The following is a 27178-nucleotide window of genomic DNA, read 5'->3' as shown; positions in this document are numbered from 1 at the left end:
TAATAAAAGGCTCTGGAAAGGCCCTTTCCCAAATAAAAAATGGGTTACCTTTTATAGAAAAAAAATTAAAAAGGGATTTTAGATGTTCGCATTATTTGAGCTGAGGTCATCCCTCTGAGGAGAATGTAGCCTACTTTTAGAAACATAATTTGTAATATTTAGTGTGGTTTAGGATACCCACAGGTCGTGAAGACATGCGTTTGAACACTCCAGTGAGAAGTTTGTCAGGTGGTAATACAGGAGAATATGCCATGTTTTCTACTCCATTTTTTTCCTCTGGTGAATTATAAAGATGTGTGAATGCCACAGTGTATGATGAAGGGAATTCAGATATAAAAATGAAATATCTATGATAGCTTTACATGCCTCAGAAGCCTTGGGTGGGGTCGGGGGCAGAGGAGGGGCAGGAAGAAAATTTAAATAGGAAATTAGAGTCTAGAATTTAGGCAAGAATTTCTTGGCTGGAGATATAATTTGGTGTTTGATTACCCCAAATTACAGGCAAAATCCTGGAAGTAGCTAAACATTTAGGGAGAAAGTGTACAGGGTAGAGAAGATGACAAGGGACAGAATCTTGGGAAACACTGATGTCTGAGGCCAAGCTATGCGTTTAAGGGGTCATCAGGCAAAAGAGGCATGACCCGGGAACCTCGGCTGAGGAGGGTTGGGTGGGCTGCAGGCTCCTTTCACTGAGTCATATCTGCTGGCTCCTGCCTGACTTCTTACCTTATCTCCCCTTGGATTTCAGGACTTCTTTGTTAGGAATTGTAATCCGTACCTGACTTCCTGTAGGCCTTCCAAGATGGATTTTGCTAACCCTGAGACCCCTGTGCCAAGCAAGGCTTAAGGAGAAGTGGGAAAAAACTGGAAAAGAATGGTCAGAGTGATAGCAAAACCAGGATGCAGCTGTGTGTGAAAGGAATGGGTGAACTACTAATAACTCTTAGTGCTGCAGCAGGGCCAAGCAAAAGGTGGCCGAGAATGGGGCATGGCATGTGGCACTTTGAGGTCATCAGAGAACTTTGAGAGAGCAGCTTCAGTAGAACATTGATGTTGGAAGCCACCCTCCCATGGAAGGGTGGAATACGTGGAAGGTGGACAGCCGGGGTAGGGGTAGGCTGCTCTTCTGTGAAATTTTGTGGGCAACAGAAAGAGAGGTAGGGGCTGTAGTTTGCAAAGGGAGCAGGGTCAAGTGAAAAGGAGATTTGAACTTGTTCATAGACTGTTCAGGATTAGGAAGCCTGCAGACATGTTGGCATCGGGAGAGCGTGCAAGAGGAGGAAATCGGTAACACAGGGCCCTAGAAGAGAGAGGAGGAAACGAAGGGAAAACCCTTGCTTTGAGGTGTCTGGTGGGGTTTTTTTGTTTGTTTAACTAACCCAGTTGTCTTTTAATTCTATATGTCAGTTACTTTGTAAACACAAAAGACGTATTTGTTTGTTTTTATTTCTGATGTTTAGGCAAGAAAGCCAAACAGATCCTCTTGTGATACCATGTAAATACAGAATGAGGAATAATTGTGCCATCCCCCCTTTCCTCCTTTTTGCCTAGTCTATTAAAAACAGTTGTAAACAATTTTTTTCTTAGCCAGCCTATTAAGATGTGTGCTTTACTATCCCAGACTCAGTCATCTAACCCTGGTAAGGAGAAAGACTTCATCACATATTTATGTATGTATGTATGTATGTATGTATGTATGTTGTGATATGATATGATATATATAACATAAAGATTACCATTTTAAGTATTTTTAAAAATACGATTGTGTGGAATTAATTATATTTACAGTGCTGTGTAACCACTACCTCTATCTATTTCCAAAACTTTTTTGTCATCCTAGACGTAAACTCCATACTCATTAAGAAATAACTTCTTATCCCCACCCCTAACCCCCATTTTCTGGTAACCTCTAATCTACTTCTGTCTCTGAAATTTTTTTTTTTTTCTTAATTGACCCGTGACAATTATATATATGTATGGAGTACAATGTGATATTTGGGTACATTTATACACTGTGCATTGCACATCAGGGTATTTAGCATATCCATCACCTCATACATTTGTCACTTCTTTGTGTTGGGAACATTCAACATGCTCTCAAACAGCTATTTGAAGATACACAGTAATTTGTTGTTGACTCTATTCTCCCTCTATTACTGTAGAATACTAGATGCTGTTCTTCCTGTCTACAAGCTTGTATCCACTGACCACCCTCTCCCCATCTCCCCCTCCCGCCTCCCCTTACTAGTCTCTAGTAACTGCTATTCTACTCTCTACTGCTATGAGATCAACTTTTTTAGCTTCCACATATGGGTGAGGACATGCAGTATTTCTCTTTCTGTGCCTGGCTTATGTCACTTAACATAATTTTCTCCAGGCTCATCCATGTTGCTGCGAATGGCAGAATTCCATTCTTTTTTATGGCTGAGTAGTGTTCCATTGTGTATATATACCACATTTACATTTTTAAAGCAATATTTCTTAACTGGTAGTGTTTCAAAATTTTTCATAATGATTATGATTCCTCTGAAACCTTAGAGCCCTTCTTTTTGCATTCATTTGTGTGAGCCTTAAATATTTTTGGTAATACCTTTTGATGTGTTCTAATTGGATATATCTAGAATTCCATGTTATTCCTTTTACCAACTTCCGTTTGTTTGTTCTGGTGGCTGACTGGTATGGCTTTTGCTAACTTTTTAAGATAAAATTATTCTCTGAAATTCAGATTTAGATAATATTGATTACCTACCCTAAGCCAGGACCTGTGTCACATACATTACAAAATAACACTCTACATGTTAGATGTTAGTATGGAAACTGAGGCTCAGAAGGGTTAAATGGCTTCACAAGTTTGAGCCAGGATGTGAACCTAGACTTCCTGACTTCAAGGCCATTGAGCTTTCCACTTCATGGATGTTCTTGTTATGTGAAATGTATCTAGCTCACACCCTATCCCAAACAAATATAGTCAGTGAGTTTTTTATTATTGTGATTTTTATTAAGGTAGTTTTATAGAAAGTGTATGAGTCCATTTCTGTTGCTTATGACCGAATACCTGAAACTAGGTAATTTATAAAGAAACAAAATTTATTATAGGTTTGCAGCTGGGAAGTCCAGAGTCCAAGGGGCACATCTGGTTCTTGGTGGGAACTCTCTACAGCAAGGCTGGGTGTCACATGGTGAGAATGGGCTAAGCAAGACAGCTAAGCTCCTCACTTGCTCTCCTTTTAAAACTCTCAGAACCATGCACAATCTAATCACCTTTTAAGGCCCCACATTTCAAATACCATAATTAGATTTCCCACCCTCTGAACACAGTGGGTGTTTAAGTTTCGAATACATGAACTTTGGGGGGACACATTTGACCCACAGCAGCAAGGATATTTATAATATAGTAATCTTCCTGTGTGTTTATTTCTTCTGATCACCATTTAATCAATAATTTGAATTATTTAGATTTAGAACTAGCATCCAGCTCTCCGGGCTCTCTTGGAGCTAAACTGCTTCAAGAAACAAACTGCTCCCAGCTTTGCCCTGAATGGGCTGTGTGTCCTGGGATTCATTTAACCTCTCTATGTCTGAACCTCCCTTGTGAAGTTTGAGTAGAGTGATCACTGAGGGTCTTTCCAGGCTTATGATCCTCCTGGAACTTGGGAGGATTCTTTATTGGTAGTAATATTGCAAATCAACATCTCAGTTCTATAAACAACCTAATGCGAATGTGTCTTATACTTAATTTAACCAGTTGGGTTTGTCCGAGTGCAGTGGTGTTCACAACTAGTTGATCACAACTAGTTACAGATTTCTTTGTTCCTTCTCCACTTCCACTGCTTCACTTCACTAGAAAAAAAAAAATTTTTAAACCATTTGAACTAGAAGAGTTTGAAAATAATCCCGTAAAAGGATAGGATAACTTTGACTGAAAATACTGCCTTTGTTCTGTAGCTCTAACCCCAAATGCTCGAGAGATCAGCAGCTTGTGGCAGAGGTCACATGGGACATGTTGGTCTGCATGGGCATTGGTGGCAAATTTGATTCTCTTGGCAACAATTACATCAAATCTGTTTAATCTGGGAAACTGAGAATGAGATGTATAAGTGGATAGTTAAGAAATTAGCAGGAAGAGTGTGAGACAGCACATGAAAATCTAAAGTTTTTAGCTATTAAACTTGTTCAGCACCGACAAAAAGTGTCAATCATTCTATACGAATCAAAGGAGAAAAGAGAAATTTCATAGATGTGTGAGTGTGAAAACCAGTGAGAGAAGATGAGGGAAAAGCAACGATTCTCAGGGGATGTGGAGGAGGAGACGTGTGAGTAGGACCTCGAGACCTTTCTGCTTGTTCGGCTGCGTGCAGAGTGGCTCCACCACTGCTGCCGGTGCCTGTTACTAACGACCTTGGTGCGAAGGGGCAGAAGCAAGTTAAAAGCCACTGATTTAAAAGAACATGAATCAACTGCTGATTACCTTTTAAGTATCATTCATACTTTAAAATTGATCCCTTTTGAAAGTAGCAAATTTATTTTGCAAAATGGTTTTTAGATTTTTTTGTACTATTGTTAAAAACTTCAGGCAGATTTTTGGCTGCGGTTATATGGGTAGATGCCCTGGTCTGTACAGACGAATCTTTGCAGCTACCTATTTCTTTACTCTCTGAAATGAGGGTTCATCAACTTTTATTTTCTAAATGTGCAGAATGGGGAAAAACAGTGGCATGGCCAGACAGTCTTGCTCCCAGATTCCTCTTAGAGCATAGGCAACAGGGTTCTCTCTTTTTTCTCCCCTTCCTCTTCTATAACCCCTTCTTTTTTTCCCTCAGCACTCATGAATAGTGCACAGCAAAAATGCCCCGTGGAAGAGGTATGTTTGTGACAATAACATGAAGTCTTTTAAAAGTGCAGCATCTGCTGACTCCAGCTTTAGTGATTGTGGTGATGTGATTGGAGCGCCTAAGGTGAACCTCTGACTTAATGAAACCATTCTTGCCAATCAGGTGCACCATGCAGAGCTCTAGCCTTTCTGTCCTCTTTTATTCTAATAGACCAAATGTACCACAACTTGGTTTAGCTCTTAATAGAAATATGTCAGGCAAACCAGGTGATGATATGAATATAAGGCCATCTTCCATGTCGAGATCCAGGAGTTTTGGTTTCAGATGTTAGAGGTTTGCTTTGCCAACCGAGCATAGGTTCAGCTGTCACAGCTCTAATCACAGCCTAAAAATTTCATTCCCATCGCCCACCCCCACCCTTGCCTCCCCAGCTTTGGCAGCTTCCTTGTTCAGAGAGAAGCAGAAGTTAATAGGAGGAAGAAAGAAAAGATCTATACTTCTAATCTTTTCAAATCAGAAGAATTGAAAAAATGGAGTATTGGAGAGACATGAAAGCAGCTGGTTGAGATAGTTTATGTATGAAACGAATTCCCCTTGTGCACAAATCTTTGTGTAGGTATTTGAAGATTTTTTTCCAAAGGGATTTTAAGAACATGCTTCTTGAAAATAGAGATAATATTCTCTCTTACATAAAAATTGACCCCATATGTGACATACTTTCCAGATTGTCTGATTAACACTTGATTTGTTTTATAAAATAAAATTTTGAAAAAATTTAAACTACCAAGCTTTTTGAGTTTGAAACTTGAGGAAAAAGTCAGTGCTGCATATACAATAATATGTGCTATAGACATGTTTGTAAAAGTAATTTGAACACCTTTTGCATTTATTATAATCATCTCTTAAGTAACAAAACAACTTATAGTTTGTAAAATTCCAGAAAAGGTAGAAAATAGATAAAAATTTGATCACTTTCTCTTTACAGTAGAGTTATAAACAAACATCACAAAAGTATGGTCATATGGACTAGAATAGGTATTTTAAATTTTTTCTGCCTGTTGTTATTTCATGTCATCTTAATGCTCCTATCATGTAATTTATATTTAATAACTGTCTTCTTTTCTCTGTTCATTCCTCAAATTACTTTCAGAACCACAGAATGTGCTTTGGGCAATTTTTCAAATCTGCATTTTCTTATGTAATTCAAATATATAACTATAATTAATTTTATACCATATATATAAAAAGATCATTTTGACTTACTTTTCTACTTAGGGCTGATAAAATTTGTACATTCTATGTGATGTCAAGTATAAGCTAACTGTCCAATTGTGTACTCTACGAAAATTTAAACCTTTATTGAATGTACTAATTTTGTACTATACCAGCTTATTCTTTTTTCTATAGCTTCTCGGACTTCTATTCAGAGTGAACTTCATCGAGATAGGAGGTATGGTTATATTTTTGATAGAGGACATATATTGTGCTAATAATTGAAATAAAAGTGTGTCATTCAGTTAGCAAGTTAAATATTTCTCTTTCATAAGCAATGTATTACTGTGTTCTGCCTCATCAGTATATCCCCTGAATTAACCTAGAAGTTTGAATGATGAAGATTTTGCTTGAGAGAAGTGATGGAGGCCTGAAAATGTTCTTCTGATTGTAATTATTTACTGAGGTAGATTTTAAAAAATGTTTGTTAAACAACTGCTACATGTAAGGCATTGTTGTAACTGCTTCAGAGAAATGCTTTGTACCTCACAGCTTCTTAATAAATGTTGCCTAGATAAATGGATGGATGACGGGACAGAAAATTAAATAGAAGGGTAAAGAAAGGAAAAGAGGTAGACAGGCAGAATAGATAGCTGGATGGATAAGGGGTGGATAGCTGCTTGGAGAGAGGGAGGGTGGAGAGGAGTGAAGAGAGAATAGCTGGATAGATAGAAAAGGACCAATGGACAGACAGATGGTAGAGTGAATGGAAGGATAAATGAACAAACAGAAGGAAGGAAGTGTGGGCAAAGTGGGTAAATGCATGGATAGATTTTTGTAAGTCATGTTCCTTTGCTTTCACATTTCTTACAGTATAGTGTAGAATAATGAAGAAGAACATTAGAGTCAGACAGAATCAGGTTCAAATCCTGACTTTGTTACTTTCCCACCATGTGACCTTGGGCAAGCTACTTAATCTTTTTAGCTTCTGTATTTCCATCTTTAAAATGGTGCTAATCATACCTACATCACAAGGTTGTCATAAGGATTAATGAATGTATTGGGCTCAACATTTATTAACTAGTAACTCTTACTATTTAGCTAGACAAAAGCTGTAAGCAGAGATTCTTAGGGAATGCAATTCAAATTTAATCAATGATCAGGTTCTCCTATTTCACAAGTTGGCATGAGAGTGTGTGTATATGCACAATTTTGATAATGGCAGTGCTTTTTTATTTTTATTTATTTTCCATGGAGTGCTAGAGAAAGGCAGAACTGGTATCATTATCGCTATTTGTTAGATGAGAAAACTGAGGCTCAGAGATGTTGATTGATTTGCTCAGGGTCACACAATTGATGTTTGATAGGAAATCAGGTTGAAGGTAAAATTTAAACATGAGAATATAGAATCAGATTAAGCAAAGGATAAAGAGGACATGCCTTAATCGCTACAGCTCGTCGGTATTAAAGATTAATCATCAAACCATATACAAAGCTGACCAGGAACACAGAGTCACATATCAGGATCTAGAAGTGAACATGTAAACTCAAAACACGTAAAAGATAGATTTGCATTGGGACAGAGGTGGAGTGAAGAGGAAGAGTATATTCTTTTTATATTTCATTTCAGAGTATGTACTTTATAATAAGAGAAGCAAACAATTCCGTTTGGCCAGTGTGTTTTTCTGCCTTGCACTACATGTCTGTGCTATAGCTAGGTAGCTGCAGAGCTCTGGAATGAGGGAATCATATGGGCCTTATTTAGTCCTTGTCCTTATCAACCAAAGCATGGCTAATCATGCTCAGGGTACATCTCTAACTTTTGAGGTCAAAGTCACAGAGAATGACTGTCATTTGCTCCCTTGCAGCCTGTCTGGGTGTACTGTTAGAAACTGCCCAGGCCAAACAGGTCATTTCTGTAACTGTAATAGTTCTTATAATATTTTTGGGTGGTGGTGATTTTCACGAATCTTTGAACATTTGCAAGTAGACAATAGCTTGTTACCAATCTTTGCAAACCTCACTGAGGCTTCCGTCCACCAGGCGCCCAGAGATTACCATTGTGGCAGCTGAGCCGCTGAGTCCAGCCTCCTGGTTTCCAGGAGCCCCACCCCCAGGATTGGGATATCCCCCATCTTCTGCAGCACGCACTTGGAGGTCGAATGAGCTGGTTCCTGCCGAGGTGAATAAACATCACATTATCTCTTTGCATTTTATTTTAAAAATGAAATTCAAAGATAACAGTGAGACTGTGTAGATGTCTAAAATCTTCATCCTTTATTTTGTAGCTTCCACCATCTTATGAACAAGTCATAAAAGAAATCAACCAAGTTCAAGTTAACACTACAAATAATAACAATGCTGCTGCCACTCCAAGGCACACTATTACTTCTGCAACTCAGACTGACTTTTCAGAAGAAATAGACAACGATCTGCCTCAAAGTAATGCAAGTAATTTGTCTTCTCTAATTCTGACCTGGTTTTAGGGAAGTAATCAGTAGGCTTCCAGCCTTTAAAATAATTTGCAATTTGTGCATGATTCATTGAGCTCTGCTTCCCAGTCAGTGTGATCACTGTGCGCTTTCTTTATTTGGATATGCAGTGATTATTATAATAGATAATTCTTACAAGCTATAGCCCCAGTCTTTTGGGCTCTCTTGATATGAACCCTAGTTCATATCACAAAAACATCACCCATTTAACTCATGGTGGCCCCTTTTTCTCATTGAGAAGGACATTATATTTAGCAACTTAAACCTGATAGGATGTTAGGAGTGATTGTCCTATTAAGCTTCTAGATAGTATTGTATTAGGGTAACAGAGATAAGAGCAAGTTTCTTTGGAAAAGTAAAGCATTAGAGATGTTGTAATTTTGACAACCAGAGAGAAATGGTTCATGTGTTATCAGGAATTTAATAGTGTTTTAAAATATTATATAATGAATATTTGTTATATGAATAAACGTAACTTGAACAACACTCCTGTAAGAATCTGAGTATAAAAATTTCCCCATTGGTTTTGGAATCTCTTTTTTTTCTAATTAAGTAAACCAAAATCTCTTGATAGTCCATGTTATATCTTTAAAATCTTTGTATCTCATATGTTTTTTCTTTTAAATTATAACATCGTAACTTCTTTTCGTTCGATTTGCTCTTGTCAGCACTACAGGCACCTCTCAAGCCTCTGCAGCCTTCCCCAGAATTCTCATCTGGTGATCTTCCAACAAATGTAGCGCCTTTAATAGTCTTTGATATTTCCGAAGAACAAACTTGTTCAGAAAACCCAAGTGCTACAAAATGTCCAGTGCCAAGACCAAGATCAAAAAGCAACCTCAGACCAATAGCCAGAGATACTCACATTAAAGAGCAAAGTCACCGGAAAATCAGCCCAGCAGCCACGGAAGAGTCATCCCCAGGCCTGCTCCAGTCTCTGTTGGACAATACCAACGACTTTGACAGTCAGGCAGTGATGAACATTATGAACACAGAACAAAGCCAAAATAGTATTGTTTCAAGGATCAAAGCTTTTGAGGGTCAGACAAACGTAGAAACCTCGGCACTACCCAAGAAACCAGAAATTACTCCCCGCACACTTCCCCCAAAGCCTGCTGTTTCCTCGGGAAAACCCTCTGTGGCTCCCAAGCCAACTGCTCATAGAGCTTCTGGAGAATGGGACTCTTGGACTGAAAACAGACTGAAGGTGACCTCTAGGGAAGGGCTCACCCCACACTCTCCACCAGAAGAAGCAGGAAGCATCCCATTAACCAAACCTGAATTGCCAAAGAAACCAAATCCTGGCCTTATACGGAGTCTTAATCATGGGATTTCAGGAGGAGGGCCTGTGGCCGAGAGGCCTGATGGTGGGAAGAAAGTCCCAACTCCTGCTCCACGGCCTTTGCTGCCGAAGAAATCAGTTTCCTCAGAAAATACCACCTACCCTTCAGTTCCACTGAAACCGGTCACTGTTCCTCCCCGACTCTCAGTGGTGCCACAAGCCAAAGCATTCAGGTCACTGGAAGAAGGGCCTCTGGCCCACCCTCCAGTTCCAGTTCTGCAAAGCAAGCCCTTGGGGGACATTGACCTCATCAGCTTTGATGATGATATTTTACCCACCCCATCTGGGAACCTGGCTGAAGAATCTATCAGTTCAGAGACGGTTCTAGGTGAGTAAAAATCAAAAGTGGAGGGGAATCTAAATTCATCCCAGGATATCTCAAACGGCACTTGCTGTTTTAGTTTGCGGCACATAAGTTATTGAGATTTGTGTATGCACATGTGTGCACATGCATGTGTGTATATAGAGACGGAGAGAGACGGATGAACAGAGAGATTAAGAAACACAGAGCTAGGTGGGGAATGGAGACAGAGAGGGAAGGGAAAATATGGGGTGGAGGAATTGGAGACAGACAGAAAGTGGAGAACACATATATCAGTTGCTTTTATATGAGCCAGAAGTAAGCAGATTGGGGCTAGGGACTAGTAGGTTGTGGGGCTGGCTCCCCGTACTCTGGCAGGTGAAAGTTCAGGCTTCTCATTGAAAGGATCCAGGGAGGTTGGGGCAGTGTGGCATTGGGAGGACGCAGAGGAAACTTCTTATAGTGAGAAGTCATGTTGTGGCCCCAGCTGGGTGTGCCAGGCGGGGGGCCAGCCTGGGGGAGACTCTGGCAAGAGCAATGAAAGGAGGGACGACGACCCCACCACAGGCTGAAAAATATTTTTGCATAATCTTCATGGAACATCTTCCCTTGGGAATGCGAAGTTTTGTAAATAAAATAGAACAGTTTTAAGTTTGTTGCCAAGATCAGGACAATTAAATTTCCCAAGAGGCCGAGAATGTTTTCTTTCTTCCCGCTGTTCGGATGGACCTTTGATTTGTCAAACTAAGCTGCTGTACTTGTCATTGATAAGATTCCTTTCACTGGTGTTTACTTATTTGTGAACATATAAAATTAATAGTATTTTCAAAAGGTTAATTGTCATCTTACAAATGTTTAACATGCATCAAAATGGTACAAGCTCTCAAAGTGATTTCAGAATCAAACTGCACAACACAGGTACATTTTAATGATAGCAAAAACATATTTATCAAGTGTTTATCATGCACACAACATTGTAACGGGTATAGCATATAAACTAAAAAGGCATGACTCTTGTCCGTAAAGGGCGTGAGGAAAGACATCAGAATATGTCGAGCTTCTGCAGTGTTCCTAATGCTCTGCTAGCTACTCAGACATACATTATTTTATTTAAGACTTACAACAACCCACTGTAGGATATCATTTGCCTCAGTTTGTAGATGAAGAAAATGAGGCCGAGAGAGATGGATGGATAACTTGCCCCATGCCACAAAACTAACAATTTTCCAAGCCAGGATTTAAACTTAGTCTTTTTATTCTAAGTCTAGTTTATTTTTCACTATAACATGTTGCTACCCTACATTTTCATGAATCCTTAAGCCAGCCAGCACTTAAAAAACTTGTCAAGTCTTTGTTAATATTATTTCTTATTTAAAAATTTTTTGATGTTACAAGCTTCATAGAAGGACAGGGAGGAATAAATCCAATAGCACCAAGCTGTTAAGAGGTGGAAACAGTACAAGCCTAAGAAATATTACCTTTTGTAAAATTTCAAAAGAGTCTATGGGCATGGCAACTTGGTTAATAATTGCTGAGAATTTATTCTGTATCATCAAGCAGATAATTGCAGTCATATTTTTAAAAAAGGTCAATTATATACTTTCAAAATGAATATAGTCTCATACTTCATACGCAGCCTTTTCTATTTTTTGATTTCTACCACTTCATTGCACAACATTTAGTTATTGGGGGAGTTTTCTTTAGCAAAATGTGTAATTTGCTTGCCCTGTCTGACAACCATTGCTCTTGACTGTGGAGCTCTACCAAACTGAATACCTTATCTTCTATCTAAACCTGCTCCTCCTCCTATATTTTGTACATCACTTGGTGCTGCCATCACATATGCAGCCTTCCCTAGAGAAACCTACAAATCATCCTGAGTCTTCTCACCAAACCACACGGGACTCGCTCTTTGGATTTGGAGTCTGTCAGGGTCTAACGCAATTGCTGTGTGACCTTCAGCAATTTACTTAACCTTGCAGTGCCTTGGTTTCCTCATCTATAAGACACAATGATAATATTTCTCATGGAAGAGTATTGATCTGCCTCTTGTTTCTGTCCCTCCTTATACTGCCACACTTGAGGCCTTTATGCTCATATTACTACAGTGGCCTCCTGAATTGAGCCCATGCAAACATATCATTCTCCATACTGTGGCTACCCAAGGGATTTTTCTAGAGTGTACACTGGCCCTACTTATTGCCCTCCAAAGACCTTCAGGGTCACCTCTGAATTCCTCAACATGTGGAGGGATTCTTGTTTATCGATTTGGGACTTTGGGACTTTTCGATGGTATTCCAAATAGCATTGTCACTGTAAATAAAAGTTTATGGTCTCTTTATGAAACCTTGCCTAATTATCCAGGCATCAGCCAGAAACTGGTAGACGAACCTAGGAGAAAGGAAAGCCTCAAAATAAAGAAAATCTAATAAAATAGTGTTCATAAAATGAAGTTGCCATATTAATCTCAGGAAATAGAGATCAGAAAAATACTGAAGCTATGAAAACATTGTAAAGATTAGAAAAATTATTAAAGGAAAACTCATAAAACAGGCAATTCAATATTGGATTCATTTCTTGGGTAGAATGCCTTCCAGGTTAATGTAATGGAGCTGAGAAGTATTAGCAATTGCTCTTCACACCTTTACAAATCATACCCAGTTGTCAGAAAAAAATGCAGAATGCTTCTGCTGTCAGCCCCATTACACAGACCAGAATAATAGTTTAGCAGCCAATTTCTGCTATTCACAGAACTCAAGGGAAAGAAATGACATAAAAGCATGCCAGGGATAGTGAAACTAATTATGATAATAAGCATATTATTAGAGACAGGTAATGGGTGGGAAAACTACTTTATCATCAGTGTTTTTCTCAATTCAGTAATGAAGATCATGCTGATATAGGTGTAAAGGGGCCTGCTTGTTTGGCAGCAGGTATAGAATAATTTGCGTTGGTGTGATGGGCTAGGAGGAGGACAGAATAAACACTGCAAATAAAAGTAGAGAAAAGTGCCATTGACTTTCCTTAGATTTCGATAGGAGATTCTTGAGATCTCTGTTTTTTCTGTAGAAGCAGGAGCAAACAGTCTGATAGAATTATGGCAGGGAGATTCTTACCCTTTCTAGCTAAAGAACTCTGAGAATCCGATGTAGCCTATGAATCTTTTATCTCACTTGAAAATAGCCCATTGGCTCATGTGTGCACTATTCATGGTCTAATTTCCAGAGCTTCAGGGGCCCATCTTGGGCTCTAGATTAAGGACTTCTACTAGAGACTATTGGAAATAAACTTCAGTGGACTGCTTCAATAAATTATGGTACGTCCATACAATGGAGTATTGTGTGGTAATTAAGAAGGAGACAGATCTATTATCTCCCACTATGGACCGACCTCGAAGATATTATTATGTCAAAAATGCAAAGTACAGAACAGTATTCGGGTGTTTTAGCTTCTGTTTGTGTTAAAAGTCACATGTAATGTGTTTGGAAAGACGTGCGACATGTTGTAACAAAGGTTGTCTTTTATGAGGGAATTGGGTAGGCAAGAGAGGATGGGGCAACTTGGTTTTCACTGTATACCTTTTGATCCCTTTTGAATTGCAGGCTATGTGCAAATAACTTTTAACAAAATAGTTAATCTTTTAAAAAATAGCTGCATATAAGCCTATTTAGGCTGAAAGAAACTGGGAGCTACCTGTTGTCTTTGCCACAGAAAGAGAACTGCTTCCCCCACTGATCCTCAGCCTTGCGATGAGTAGAAATTATAAAATAATAAAATCGTGATTTCTCTAAACAGTTATATTATTCAGGGTTACAAATAGAAGCTAACTATTATGAACTAAATATGCCTAAATTAGATAAATTCAAAAACATACATCTGCATTATTGAATCCAAAAAAAGCGATTTTATTTTTCTAGTTACTTTATGGAAAATTTTATGGCCATTATTGCCTTGAGAAAGAACTCAAGGAACAAGAATTTTCAGTTTTTTCCTCTTGTTTTTAAGTGGTTTTTGTTTGTTAGAGGTGTCACCTTAATCCTGTAAATTTTTTCTTGTGATTGAATTTATTTTATTGAAGTTTTTGGGGATACACAGGTAAATTATATTTGTTTGTTACAAGTCAAACAAGTTGGAGATTTTAGTAAAAAAAGAAAAAAGAAAAAAAAGTTAATCTCTCTCCAATCCATCCAAATACCTCCAGTAACCAGTGTGAGCAAAGCATGCAGCCTTCAGTGCCTTTGGGCATGCCAAGTCAGAGCTTACAAACATATGCACGTACATGGACTTTTTTCTACTTTTTACAGAAAATTTTATCAGTCTATACCTATTACTCAGCAAAGTGCTTTTTTCATCTAACAATGAGATTTATTGACTTCTCTTCAGGCTGATAAGTGTAAGTCTAACCCATTGTTTCCTTATACCTGCCTAATATTCTCTAGCATGAGTATATCATAGTTGATTCAATGTGTCCCCTATTGGTGGACATTCAGGTTGTTCCCTTTATTTTTAATTTTGGGTTTGGGGTTTTGTTTGGGGTTTTTTTTGTTTTTTTTTTCCATTGCAAAAAATGCTGCAGTAAAAACCCTCATAAGCATTTTTATTCCTACTAATATTTTTATTTCTGAAAAATAAATTTCCAAAATTAGGACCACAGAGTCAAAGATGATGAACTTCAAACATTTTAACTAGTACCAGTGATCCAGTTGCCTACCTGGCAGTGCCTGTAGGTTCCAAACATAAAGTACCATCCTTGCTTTATAAGTTGCCCACTTGCCATTTCTGTTGGAAAAAATGCATGAAAAGATAGAAAAAGTGAACTTTATAAGATGTGGCTAGAGAGACTTGCACACTGTCATCAGGATGAAAAACAGGCCTCAGGCCCCGCCTTCTCGTTGAAGCCATGCTGTTTGTCCTCCCCACTAATCTGTGCTCCCGCGTGGGCCACAGCCTGCAACAACACCAGACAGGGAGGCAGATGCTGAGTTCACTGACTCAGTGAGCACAGCTGGGGTGGGTCATTAAACAGATCACTCCTGCCAAGCAGCCCAGGGTGGTGGAACACTCAAACTTCCTTGCCTCACTGTATGGAGAGAGAAAATTTTTTCCCAGAGACATGTATAGTAGAATAATTACACAAGATGTGAGTGCCAGTTATTAAAGAGCAGCTGATGGTATTAAAAATAAAAGACCATTTGGATCCCTGTACCAACCAGCCATCAAAACAAAACAAAACTCAAAAAAAGAGAAAGAACGGGTAGCTAGGACACTTTAAATACTTTGTATATAAATTGTACCTCTGCTACTTGGATTTAAATCCTTTAGGGTTAAAAAAAAAAAAAAAAAAGACTGAACCATGCTAATCAGCAGACCATGTCCCCCTTACAAGGAGGCCTAGGGACCATCTGACAGGCATGCACCCTTCAGGCAGGAAGCAAACAAACAAAAAAGCCTGGGCCCCTTAAAAAGAGAGGTGAGATCTGCTCACACTGCATGCATGGATTTGGGACAGGGTTTCCTGAGGCCTGTCCCCCTATAACAAGCATGCCACTCAGGGGTGCTGATTGGCCTCTTTTCTGCTTTCCTACCCCCCTTATCCTTGCCCTCCCTGCTGGAATGTGAGAGAGAGTGTGTGGGTGGTATACTGGCCCAGAAATTAATTTGAGTTGAGAAACAATTTAAGTTATTCCAAGCTCAAGATTTTCTCCTCCCTCCACACCCACCCCCCCAAAATCATTAACTCAAAACCTATGGTAACAACCAACAGATTATAGGTACCAAGAGCAGCTGTTAAAGCAGAAATGCCACTTGAAAGGCAGAATACAGTGAACAATGATCAGCCTTAATCCTTTTCTTGAATTTTTGGTCTGTTTCCCAGCAGAAAACAGATCCCTGAGAGAACTTAAGAGAATGGGATGTGATAACCAAGGTTTTTTTCTTTTGGAAGAGCAGGTAGGGACCTGGTCAAGTCTCTGCAGCAGCACCGGGAGGAAGGCCTGCTGGCTCCATGGGTCGGTGGGTTCCTACAGGCCAATGGCAGGGAGAGAGAGGAGCAGAAAGGAAAGACATCATGTTTCTTTGTTTGAATAAAATGTCACATTCTTTCAATTATCTCATTTAATTCATTCATAATAAATGACCCATGCGGAGAATTCAAATTCAGTTATATTTGCAGTAATGGGCTTTAATACAAATGCACCTACTCCTTTTTATCCATTGGCACTGCTGTTTCCTAAAGACCAGATGTATATTACTCAAATTGGGAGAACTATTAGAATATGTAAAATCCAGTTGTTAGAAAGATGGCCAGAAGTGTCAGCAACAGAGCCTGCGACACCCTCGCCCCTGCACGGCGTCTCCTGCTGCAGCCTGCTTCCCTTCTGCTGCTGCCTGAAGCTCCTCACCTGGCTCTGCTATTCCTCTGTCAATCACACTTCTCCTTCTAATACAGCACACAGTTTACTTATCTATTGTTGCTTATTGTCTCCATCTTCCTGCTGGAATGTAAGCTCCGTGAAGGCAGAGTTCTTTGCTGTGTTAGTGTTTTATGGGACAGCACCCAGTCAATATTGAATGAACAAAAGTGAAAAAGAAAACTACAAAGAAATTGACATAAAATCGTGTTTTTTATTTTAAAAATATCTATATAATAATACATCTCATATTGACAGGAAAAAAAATAGATATACCACATTTTAGACAATAATTATTGCTAAAGCAATGAGATTGCAAGAGATTTTCTTTTTCCATTTTATATATTTCTCAACATTTCCCATTTTTACAACAGGTATTATTATGAAGTGAAAAATAATGCTATAACAAAATAAGGAATTAAGGAATTTGGTTAAACCTAAAAATGAGCTTTGTTTGTTTTGGGGGGATATAGGTTACAATAGAAGAAAGTTGTGTTATTATTACAGTAGGCTTTTAAGTTTGATGATATTCTTTTGATAATCTTGAATTGGTTTTCTGAGCTTAGGGTTCACCTCACTTGTGAGCTGATAGGTTTCCATAGAAGGGTCATCTAAATTTTCTTCTCAGTAGCCTAGTAATAAATATTTTAGCTAGCATACCATCTGGGGATCTTTTGTAGGTGGTAGATAAGAAACTTAAAACAGGTTTGTACTTTACTGTCATATCTCTCCACCCAGCACTGTTACTGGCACGTGCTGAACATAAAGATGTGAGCAAGTGACTAGTGAGTGATACCTTTGTCTGGATACAGGGCAGTGAGAGCTGGGTGTTATGCACAGGGAAGTATCAGGTTGTTGAATGGACTTCTTATTCTCTGCTCAGCTCTTCACGTATCCTGCGAAGAGCTGAATGGACTTCTTATTCTCTGCTCAGCTCTTCACGTATCCTGCGAAGAGCTGAACAGCAAAAGGTGCTTTTTGAACTGCAGCTTATAACAGGCAGATGTGAATGCTGTTCATCACAGGAGCTATGGAGTGTGTTATTTTATAGGGAGTATCTCCCTACAGGCAAGATCCATAGAACAGGTGCAGAATTACAGCATATATTCGTTCTGCCTCTTGTTGAGTAAAGGCAAAGGCAGCCTCATGAGATCTTGTGTGCCGTATAGCGTATCCATTATAGAGCATTTTATTTTATTTTTGCTATAATCTATTTATTTTTAAGTTTTGTATCTTTTAAATATTTTTAGTCATTTTTCCAAACTATTGAAAAGAACATTTTGTTAAAGACTTACTTCTTTCAGTAAAAAAGTTTTATAGTTGTGCCTTCGTTTAAAATACTATCTCTAAGCATATGCTGTCCATTTAAAATAAATCTGGTAAGATGGAGAAATGCCGAGTCATATATTCTGCCCCCAAGTTAAATAGTTGAAAGGAGATATCCTATTTTATTTCTGGGATAAAACATTTTTCATTTTCATGTAAATGATGTGTAGTTTTACTAAACTACTAAATCTGAGGCTGGTGAGCACTTTCCCCGTGCCAGGCACAGTGCTGGGTAGCATGAGGGCCCTAGCCAGGTTCCTTGGGTATATATTCCAGTACAGGCACAGGGGTGTAAGGGAAAAGAGTCCTGCCTTCCTGGGAGATCTGGGAGGCTTCACAATGTGGAAAAGATTGTCTCCTCATTTCAGTTGCCCCTCGTTTTCAGGCAGACAGTTATTAAATGATGATACGCCCCTGAAAGATAGCTCCTACATAATTCACGATCGTCCTGGGCCTCTCTCATGAGAGAGGAAGAAAACCCATATGAATTATTTACACAGCACTAAGTTATTTCCTTTTATGAGCTCCAACTTTGTTTTTGTCTCTGCAAACTGAGATTTTGTTTATCCATGAATAGTTTTCCCTGGGGCATGAAAAATATTACTCCTAAATTATGAATGAGGTTTTTTGTTTGAGTCTGTGTTAACTAAAACATGCAAAATAAACTGTGTTTTTCATTAGATCCCTTTCAGCTCCCCACAAAAACAGAACCAACAAAAGAAGGAGCAGTTCAGCCAGCACCCACCAGAAAGCCCACTGTAATTCGAATTCCAGCCAAACCAGGAAAATGTAAGCACTTCTCTGCCTTCTCTATTTGCTTCTTCAACAGCCTGCAACAAATATATGCTAAGTTACCAGTGTCTGTTTTTAAAATTATGTGTAATCTGCCATGTATTATTACTCATAGTCAAGGACATTTAAAAGAAATTTTTTCACAATTCTTTGGAGAATTAGTATAGTAAATTTGGATTTCATTTTTCTTTAATGTTTTCTCTAGGCAGAGAATAGAGGGAGACTGTGAAATTCAAAACAATTGCAGTATCCCATGTTAGCACCTTGAGTAAAGATTTGATGGGAATGTAATCAAAACTAATAGCAAACAAATTGTATATGTCTTATCAGGAGTATATGATTTCATCATCGTAATCTAAGTATGGCTATGTGTGAATTGTGTGAAGAGCACTAACCAAAAACTTTAAAAACATATAACAGTGTATAAAAATAAATTTTAAATTAGTCTAACACTACATTTTGATATAAGAAGGTACTTCAAAAAGTTCATGGAAGGATTTGTATCATCTTTCAATTCTATTTTTCCACGAACTTTCTGAAGTACCTCTACTCTACTTCCTTATTTGATTTTTTCAATGCTATAATAAATGACATTCCGTATGAGGTTTAATAAGTACATCAAAAAGTAATCTGATATTTATTGTAAGGGAGAAACCAAAAGGGCCAGAACTATTAATTCTAGGCCCCAGAGATTATTAGAAAGCAGGGGTAAGAGAGAGAGAGAGAGAAAGAGAGAGAGAGAGTGTGTGTGTGTGTGTGTGTGTGTGTGTGTGCGCGCGCCTTTGATTCCATTTATACCTACAATACTTTGCTAGTCTCAGTGCGTCCTTGCCTTTGTCTAACAAGAGATTATGCCCGCTCCATTCTTCCTAACAGAAGAGTGTGTGTTCCAGTCTTTCACCTGTAGCACTCCAGGATTGTACTGTAAGCATACCCATTACTTTAGAGGGTTGGTTTTCTATAAAGCATTACCCAGAAGGATCATATTAGTTTTAGTCTCTTCTTGATGATTTTGTTATTAATTGATGGCTCTTGGACAAGTAGCAAGAAGATTGAACTGAGGTGCTGTGAAGAATGAGGAGGAGGAAAAGTCAAAGGTACCAATTCTGGATGTTATATTGTAGTGTTAGATTAAAGAACAGATGGTATATTTCTTTTGGCAGTATTATATAGCCCACAGATCTGTAAAATGATAGCTCTTTGGGTTGCTTGCCTGTTTGCTGTTACCTTGTTAAATGTATTCTGGATTTTAACAGGCACAGTGAGATATAATGATAAATATTGCCAGAAGTTCATGGGCGTTTTAAATAATACAACTTTTACACTTAAATTTATTCTTCTGTTCTGTTGGTGTCCCCAAGACCACCCCCAGGTTTGATTATTCAGTAGTAGGGCTCACAAGACTGTGAAGTTGTATTCATGGCTATGATATATTACAGCAAAGGTATATGAGGCAAAATCAGCAAAGGGAAAAGGTAAAAGAAGTGAAGTCTGGAGGAAAACAGGTGCAAACTTTCAAGAGTCTGCTGCAGGTGGAGTCACACAGGATGTACTTAACTCCCCCAGCAATGACAACATGCGTGAGATGTTGTCAACCAGGGAAGCTCATTAGAGACTCAGTGCCCAGGGTTTTTATTGGGGGCTAGTTATATAGACACTCCTAGAAATTTTGGCATGTACTAAAATTCCAGATTCCCAAAAGGAAAGCAGGTATTCAGCATAAACCATATTCTTCTGTTTTATCTGTTCTGGGAATGTTAGGAACCATCCCAAAGCCCAAATTCCCAGATGCAAGGACCAACCTTGCAATCAGGACTTTCTAAGGTTAGATAATTTCAGGCCTGCTATGTTTACTTTTTCTGCACTCCTGTAAACTGGATTAATAGCTCTGAAATCCTGAAAAGGAGATACTGAGGAGGTACCTTCAACTATTATCCTGATAAAGCTCCAGGAACTGTTAGAAAGTTGAATTCTGTACTGCTAGATATATGCAAGCTGAAGTGCCAAAGTGGTTTCTAGAAAGTAATTTCTATTTATATAAAAAACCTGTTCTCCAGAATGTTATTATTGCAGTTATTAAGCAATGCATACATAGGCTGTGGAACCAGACTTTTAGTGTCTGAAGAACTTGGAAGGACTAGGGAGGAAAGGAATAGCTTTGTGGTTCAGAAATCCTTGATCTTCTCTCAGTTCCTTCCCCCTTGGGTCCTGTTTCTTCTGACTAGGATGTCCTTTTCCCAGATAGCTGCATGACTCCCTGCCTCACCACCCCTTCAGGGCTTTGCTCAAATGGCACTTTTTCCTCAAGGGGACCTTCCCTGATCATGTTATTTAAAATTGGAAATCCATTACCTCCACATCCCATACACACCCACACCGCATACTACCTCTGTTCCTTCTTGCCAGTAAACTATCTCCTCTCTACTTTCATATTACTACTTTGTACTCTTAAACATTTGTCACGACAACATTATATGCTAAACGATTTATTATTTCCTTGTGAGAATAAGGAAACTGCAGCACAGAGAAAATCTTCAAGATGGTGACTGAATTGGTTGTTCTTATGTGCACCTTAATTCCCAGAGCAGCCCTGCCTCTCACTAAGAATGCTTGCCTGTCTCTAAATCATTGTCTTCCTAGTAGCTGGCCTGGGTATTTTCCTCCCTTTGAGAGTGTTTTCCTGTCTGTGGATAAAACAGGAACCTGACAAATCATCCACTTGTTACAGGTTTTTCATGTGAAATGGAAGTAGAGGGTGTTCGTTTGAAAAAACGAGAATTCCTATCTCCTTTCAGTGCCTAAACCGAGCAGTGTAAAAGGTGGCTTTAGTCTTCTTCAGTATGTTACAATCATACAATCATTCTCTCTCCAAGTGTTTTTGCACACAGATTTTAATTAGCTGTTACTAATTAAATCTGGTCATCTCTGTTTTCTTCTCTTTAAAGTAAGTTGAGGGCACATTGTCATTGAGATAAGAATGTGGTTTGGATGTAAAGGTGTTATTTGTTTAATTGAGAGTAATTAAGTTCATCTGGAGTTAATGAATTAGAAGACATGTTTAATTATTTTTGGATGGGGGAGGGTTGGATATGGCACCCCTTACGAAGCAGCATGCCTTATTAAGAATGAGCACATGGATCTGACAATTATTAGCATTTAGACCATGGGTATCTCGTTTAGTTTCTTCTTAGCTTCAGTTTCCTCATCTGTAGGATAGGAAGCATATTATCTAGTGTAGTGCTGTCCCATAGACCTTTCTGCACAGATAGAAAAGCTCCATGTTCATGCTGTCCAGTATGGAACCCACTAAGCACAGTGGGTATAGAGTATTTGAAATGTGGCTAATGTAACTGAGGAACTAAAATTTTAATTTTACTTCATTTTAATTTATTAAGGTTTAAGTTTAAATCACCTCATGTGGCTACTAGCTAGTGTACTGGACAAATCTAGCACATAGATATTGGTTGGAGAAATAAATGTGAATAAGTTGCCTAACTTAATGCATGGCACACAGAAGTTTCTCAACAAATGCTGGCTGTTGTAATTATTTAGTATTATTTTCGCTCTACCAAACACACAGTAAAATTCACTAATGTCAACCAACACATCAGTTTTCTGTGATTTGCTGGGAGCTCTTTTCTCATGTGCTTAACTGTCCATTCTCTGTGTGGCTCTTTTATGATGGCCATTTTCCTAAGGAACCAAGATCCAATCATTTCATTCTTTGGAATCCCGAAAACTACAAATTATTAATGAATGACTGCTATTTTTCCAGGTTTACATGAGGATTCACAAAGCCCACCCCCTCTCCCTGCTGAAAAGCCTATTGGAAACACTTACAGTGTAGTATCTGGAAAACTCAGTAATGTTGACAGAATTAGAAAATTGGTAAGTTGTCATTGTAAATTATATTAGCTTGAAGACTGAGCTATGCACTATATGAATACTCAGCTGATGTTTAATTATTTTACCACTGGTCAGATAAAATATACCATTGTTAGAAACCAGTTTCTAAGTCCCATGTATGTATTTAATGTGATGTTCAATATTTTAAAAGTCCCTGTAGAAGGATTAGGCCAATTCATTATACTTCATTATAAAATAATTTGTTCTATACCAGTGTAATGACATTGTCTTTTAAATGACAGTAATAATGATGAGGTTATTAAAAATCTCTAAAATCTTTTAATATTTGTGGAAATAGGTTTAGTCAAATTGTCAGTTTTTATTTAAAATACTCAACTAGTGACATAATTTTAAGATAGCTACCTTAAGAATTTTTTAAATCTGGTTTGCATCCCCATACCAGCCAGCTGCCAAAAAATAAAAAAGAATTTTTTAAATCTGAAATTTAAGAAAAAATGTGTCTAAAAATTCTTTCTACATACCGCTTTACCATAGCCTTGTTAAAATGGTAGTCAGAGTTTTTTGCATATGTATTTTTTATTTCAATCTCAATACCATTCCCTTATACATTTTTTAAAATTTCCACATGGTAGATGATTTTTAGAGAAATAATTATTACAGTCTTTGAACCAAATTTTTAGTTCAAAAAAAATTTTTGGTGATCTCAACTTTTATTGAATGAGGACTTCATTTTTTAATATTACAAACTAACTCACCCTTTCTGAAAGGGCAGATCTTATACTCAAAGACAGTCTGCAAGCATTTTATTTAAAGAAATTGAGGGGAAAAAATCCAGTTTGTTAACAAGATTCACCATTTCTTTTTAGAATAATAACTGGAGGAAAACTAATATATTTCACAACCTAAAGTGGTACAAACAAAAGGGCAAACCGGACAATTATGAAAATTGCTCATAACAGTTTTGGCTCTAACATTATAGAACAAATGCTTGCTTTGCCCTATGCCTAAGAGTGCTTCTTCATTAAGGTACCCTAGGACACAGGCGGTTTTCCTCCTCCCAGTCTTTTGTACACATCATTAAGGCAAGTCTGCAAAGGACCAGTAAGCACCAGGGTATAGTAGCTGACTGTAGGAAGTCTATACAACTTCATGTAGTGTGATAACCTTTAATGCAGACATCAGTGTAACAAACTTGGTGTTTCATTTTGCTTTTTTTTAGCATCAAAAAATATGGACTGCCTTAAGAATTTGCTTGTTAAATTTTATAATAGTTTTACATTGTGCATTACCCATGCATATTGTACAGGCAAACCCACCTAATCATCTGGTAAAGAGAAATTTCTTTGAAGGAAACATTAAACTGAATTAGCCAATATCAAGTTAATGAGATTTTCCTGAAGAATGAATTAAAATGTAGTGATCAGTTGCATTTTCAAAGTATTTGATAATAATTTTTATTAAAACTGGCCCAAGACAACCCAAAAGAGGCTATTTGGGCCTCTGCCATATATTGTTAAATAGGAAAATCTCAAAATTTCCAGAGAGGAAAAGTTGCTTGAGAAGGTTACTGGCTTCTACTCTGAATGGGTTATAAAAGGGAAAGAGAGGGTGATAAGTAAGGACGTATCATACATTAAGTGATGTAATGGGCTTTGTGAATTATAAAGTTCTATTGAAATACTAGTTATTATAATGTTTGGTGTTAAGCAGTTCACAGCCAGTTCTCACATTTTAGAAAAATAAGAAAAGGAAGTTAGAATAAACTTTCTGGAGAGAAACTATATTCGTAATTATGTTTGTTCCTTACATGAACAACAAAAGGAAAAATCCTTTCCTGCAGTGTTTACCGAGGGAGTTAGAGCATTCTATACAATACTATAATAAGTGCATACCATAATAGACACACCCAGTCTGAAAGAAGAGGAGATAAGGAGACAGACCACAAGCTAAATGATTTGCCTGAAGTCACGTATAGATTTCTAAGGCCCGAAAGTCAAATTTATGCCTAAGAAATTCCTTTTGTTTGAGAATTACAATTAGTCAATGAGTTTTAGACCAGAGGCGATAAAGACTACAGATGTGGATAAGGGCCTCTAAAAGAATGTTTCACCAGTGTAGTGACCCATGACGACTGGTGTGGTCTTTGCCAACCGTGTCTCCTGACCAAGGTACAGGACATAAACCCTCTACTATTCTCCTGCCACGAGTGCCAGGAAACTTTCCATCTCAGGATAAGATGGCCACAGTGGCCAAACCTCACTTTCTTCACTTAAGTGATGAGGGACTCCAGGGTGAGGATCATCTGGAGCCACTAGAGCCATTCTGTGAGCAGGAGCGAATACCTCTGTGTGCTCTGTTGCCCCCAGGATGCTGCCGACCAGTACAGGAGGAGAGTTGGGAGATGCTTCATAGTAGATACATGGAATCAAAAACAGAGCACAAAAGCTAATGAGAATATATACTTTCTGTATATGCAAGAAGGAGACAGAGGCCCTTCTGAATTCAGGACAAAAGAAGTGGGACCAGTTCCTGGAGAAAGAAGAGAAGAAACATTTGTGGAGCTGCTTAGTATTTCTGCCAGACAACAGTGTCTTGGGAGAAATATCTGTTTTTTAAAAATATGTCAAAAATCTGGGGAATATAATTCCAATCTAGATGAACAAAAAGATGGCATCTGCAGAGACTGTAGAAAAAAAGAAAACCAATTTCACCAGGAACTGAAATGCTTATCCAAATACATCAAAAGCCAAAGTTCAGGAGTGTCAGAGCTAGAGAAAAACTACCGAAAAGCAGATGTAGAGAGGCTTTGAGTTATGGGTGGAATATTGAAGAGGAGAAAATCCCTAATCAATAACTTTTTAAAGAATGTTAGCATAACCTGGGCACCAACCCAGACTTAATTAAGCAAACACTAAGAAAGCAGCTCCTGCAGGAACTATCCCCCCCTGTTCTCAGTATTTGGAGTCTGATATACAGAGCAGTGCCTTTGAGAATATGCCTGACATCCCTTAGGAATTTGAATATACTGCCCTTTTTTTCCCTATGAGTTAAAATTTGCTCACTGTAGAAAATTGAGAAATTAAAAAGATATTTAAGGGCTGGCTGGTTGGCTCAGTTGGTAGAGTATGGTGCTGCCAAAACCAAAGTCAAAGGTTCAGGTCCCCGCACCAGCCAGCTACCAAAAAAAGATAATTAAGATTTCCTATAAAAATACCACCACCCAGGGAAAACTGCAGGTAATAGGTACAAAATTCAGATCATATGCTCCGTATTTATTATAACATCATCTGTACCTTTCCTTGTCAAATTTAGACATCTATATTATTTTTTAAAATTTCCTGAACTTGTAAGGTATCTAACAACTATAATTTTGAAAAAAGAAATGAAAAATTTTCGCTGTTCGCTAGAGTTTGTTAGTTTTAATTTTAAAGGTGGCCAAAGAAGTAAATGCATTTTTCAAGTATCATAGCAGTATTTGTCAGGAAGAAATATAGGCAGGAATGTATTTATAAGGCATGGATTATACTCTGGAATATTGCAGGGTTTATGAGCTAGTGATTTGCCTCACTACATTAACTGAAGTCATTAGTGAAACTAAGTTTTAAGGGCAAGCTTAATTTCTTTTTAAAAATGGGATTTTAAAACATCGAAACATGTCTAAATGATTGCAGTTATTGGCAATTAATCATTTGGTATTTAAGCAAAAGTTGTGAATATTCAGTATGAATTAAAAATCATGAAAGTGAGTTTTAACTTGTTTATAAGAAGGAGAAAAACACTCTAAATTAGCCCAAAGATTCCCAAACTATAACTAAGTCCCCTTTACAAAAAAAAAAAACAAAAGGCAGTGTAATTTTAAAGAGCTTGCTAGCACTTTTTTCCCTTGTGAGGTCTTGAAAAAATGTTATTTCCATGGTGTCAGTGTTAGAGCCTTTGAAAGCAGAAAAGGTGAAAAAAAAGGAAATAATCATAACTAGAAGAATTTGGCGAGGACTTTTCCACAAAAACATAAGGGCTATGAGATTCTTTAACTTCCCACTCAATAAAAGATCTGAAACTATTTTTTATGTATTATATTCATTTCCCAATCCTTGAGTTTTAACATGTTCAGGAAACCTATTTAAATAGCACACTTTGAATCCCTTTCTCTTGAGAAATCTTTTTATTTATCTCCACACTTCAATTTCTCTCATTTACTGTTAGCCTAAAACATTCCAACTGTACCATCATTTATTTTTCACGTTATTCCCCTTTACTCTTTCTTTCCTACAAAACTCTTTTCAGCCCATCCAACCTCTTTGCTACGGTGGTACAAGCATTCTTCCATCTTAGGCCTTTTCTATTCCCCCTCACATGCCTTCCTTTTAGGCCATACCTTAAGCTTCTTTATGTTGCCACCTCCTTCTAGGGCAAAACCCACAGCAAAATGTTGAAATCATCCAGTGATGAGATAAGATCAGCCTGTTCAGAGCAAAACACACTAATAACCACCTCACTTACTATGCGTTTAAACTCAGAAGGCATGCATTTCTTATGTGATTATGGTATGGATAAAGACCACGTGTTGTTTTAATTCCCTACAGTGCCTGTTTAAATTGTTACTG

At 38.0% G+C, this 27178-nt stretch overlaps 1 protein-coding gene across 2 annotated transcripts in view; it reads left to right on the top strand.

The window, feature by feature from the left end:
• SH3D19 (SH3 domain containing 19) overlaps positions 1-27178 on the top strand; it is an 84918-nt gene that overhangs the window by 34797 nt on the left and 22943 nt on the right. For both annotated transcript variants that reach the window (XM_063107615.1, XM_063107614.1), the window contains exons 3-9: positions 4821-4861; positions 6240-6282; positions 8088-8226; positions 8333-8486; positions 9205-10206; positions 18597-18704; positions 22483-22595. In XM_063107615.1, coding sequence (XP_062963685.1) covers positions 4846-4861; positions 6240-6282; positions 8088-8226; positions 8333-8486; positions 9205-10206; positions 18597-18704; positions 22483-22595 — 1575 coding nt within the window. In that variant the 5' untranslated portion in view covers positions 4821-4845. The remainder of the gene's footprint in view (positions 1-4820; positions 4862-6239; positions 6283-8087; positions 8227-8332; positions 8487-9204; positions 10207-18596; positions 18705-22482; positions 22596-27178) is intronic.

This window comes from Cynocephalus volans, chromosome 9 (assembly GCF_027409185.1).
Source record: "Cynocephalus volans isolate mCynVol1 chromosome 9, mCynVol1.pri, whole genome shotgun sequence".
Lineage (NCBI taxonomy): Eukaryota > Metazoa > Chordata > Mammalia > Dermoptera > Cynocephalidae > Cynocephalus > Cynocephalus volans.
Note: the sequence above shows the minus strand (reverse complement) of the source record. Positions and strands in the feature narration are given on the sequence as shown.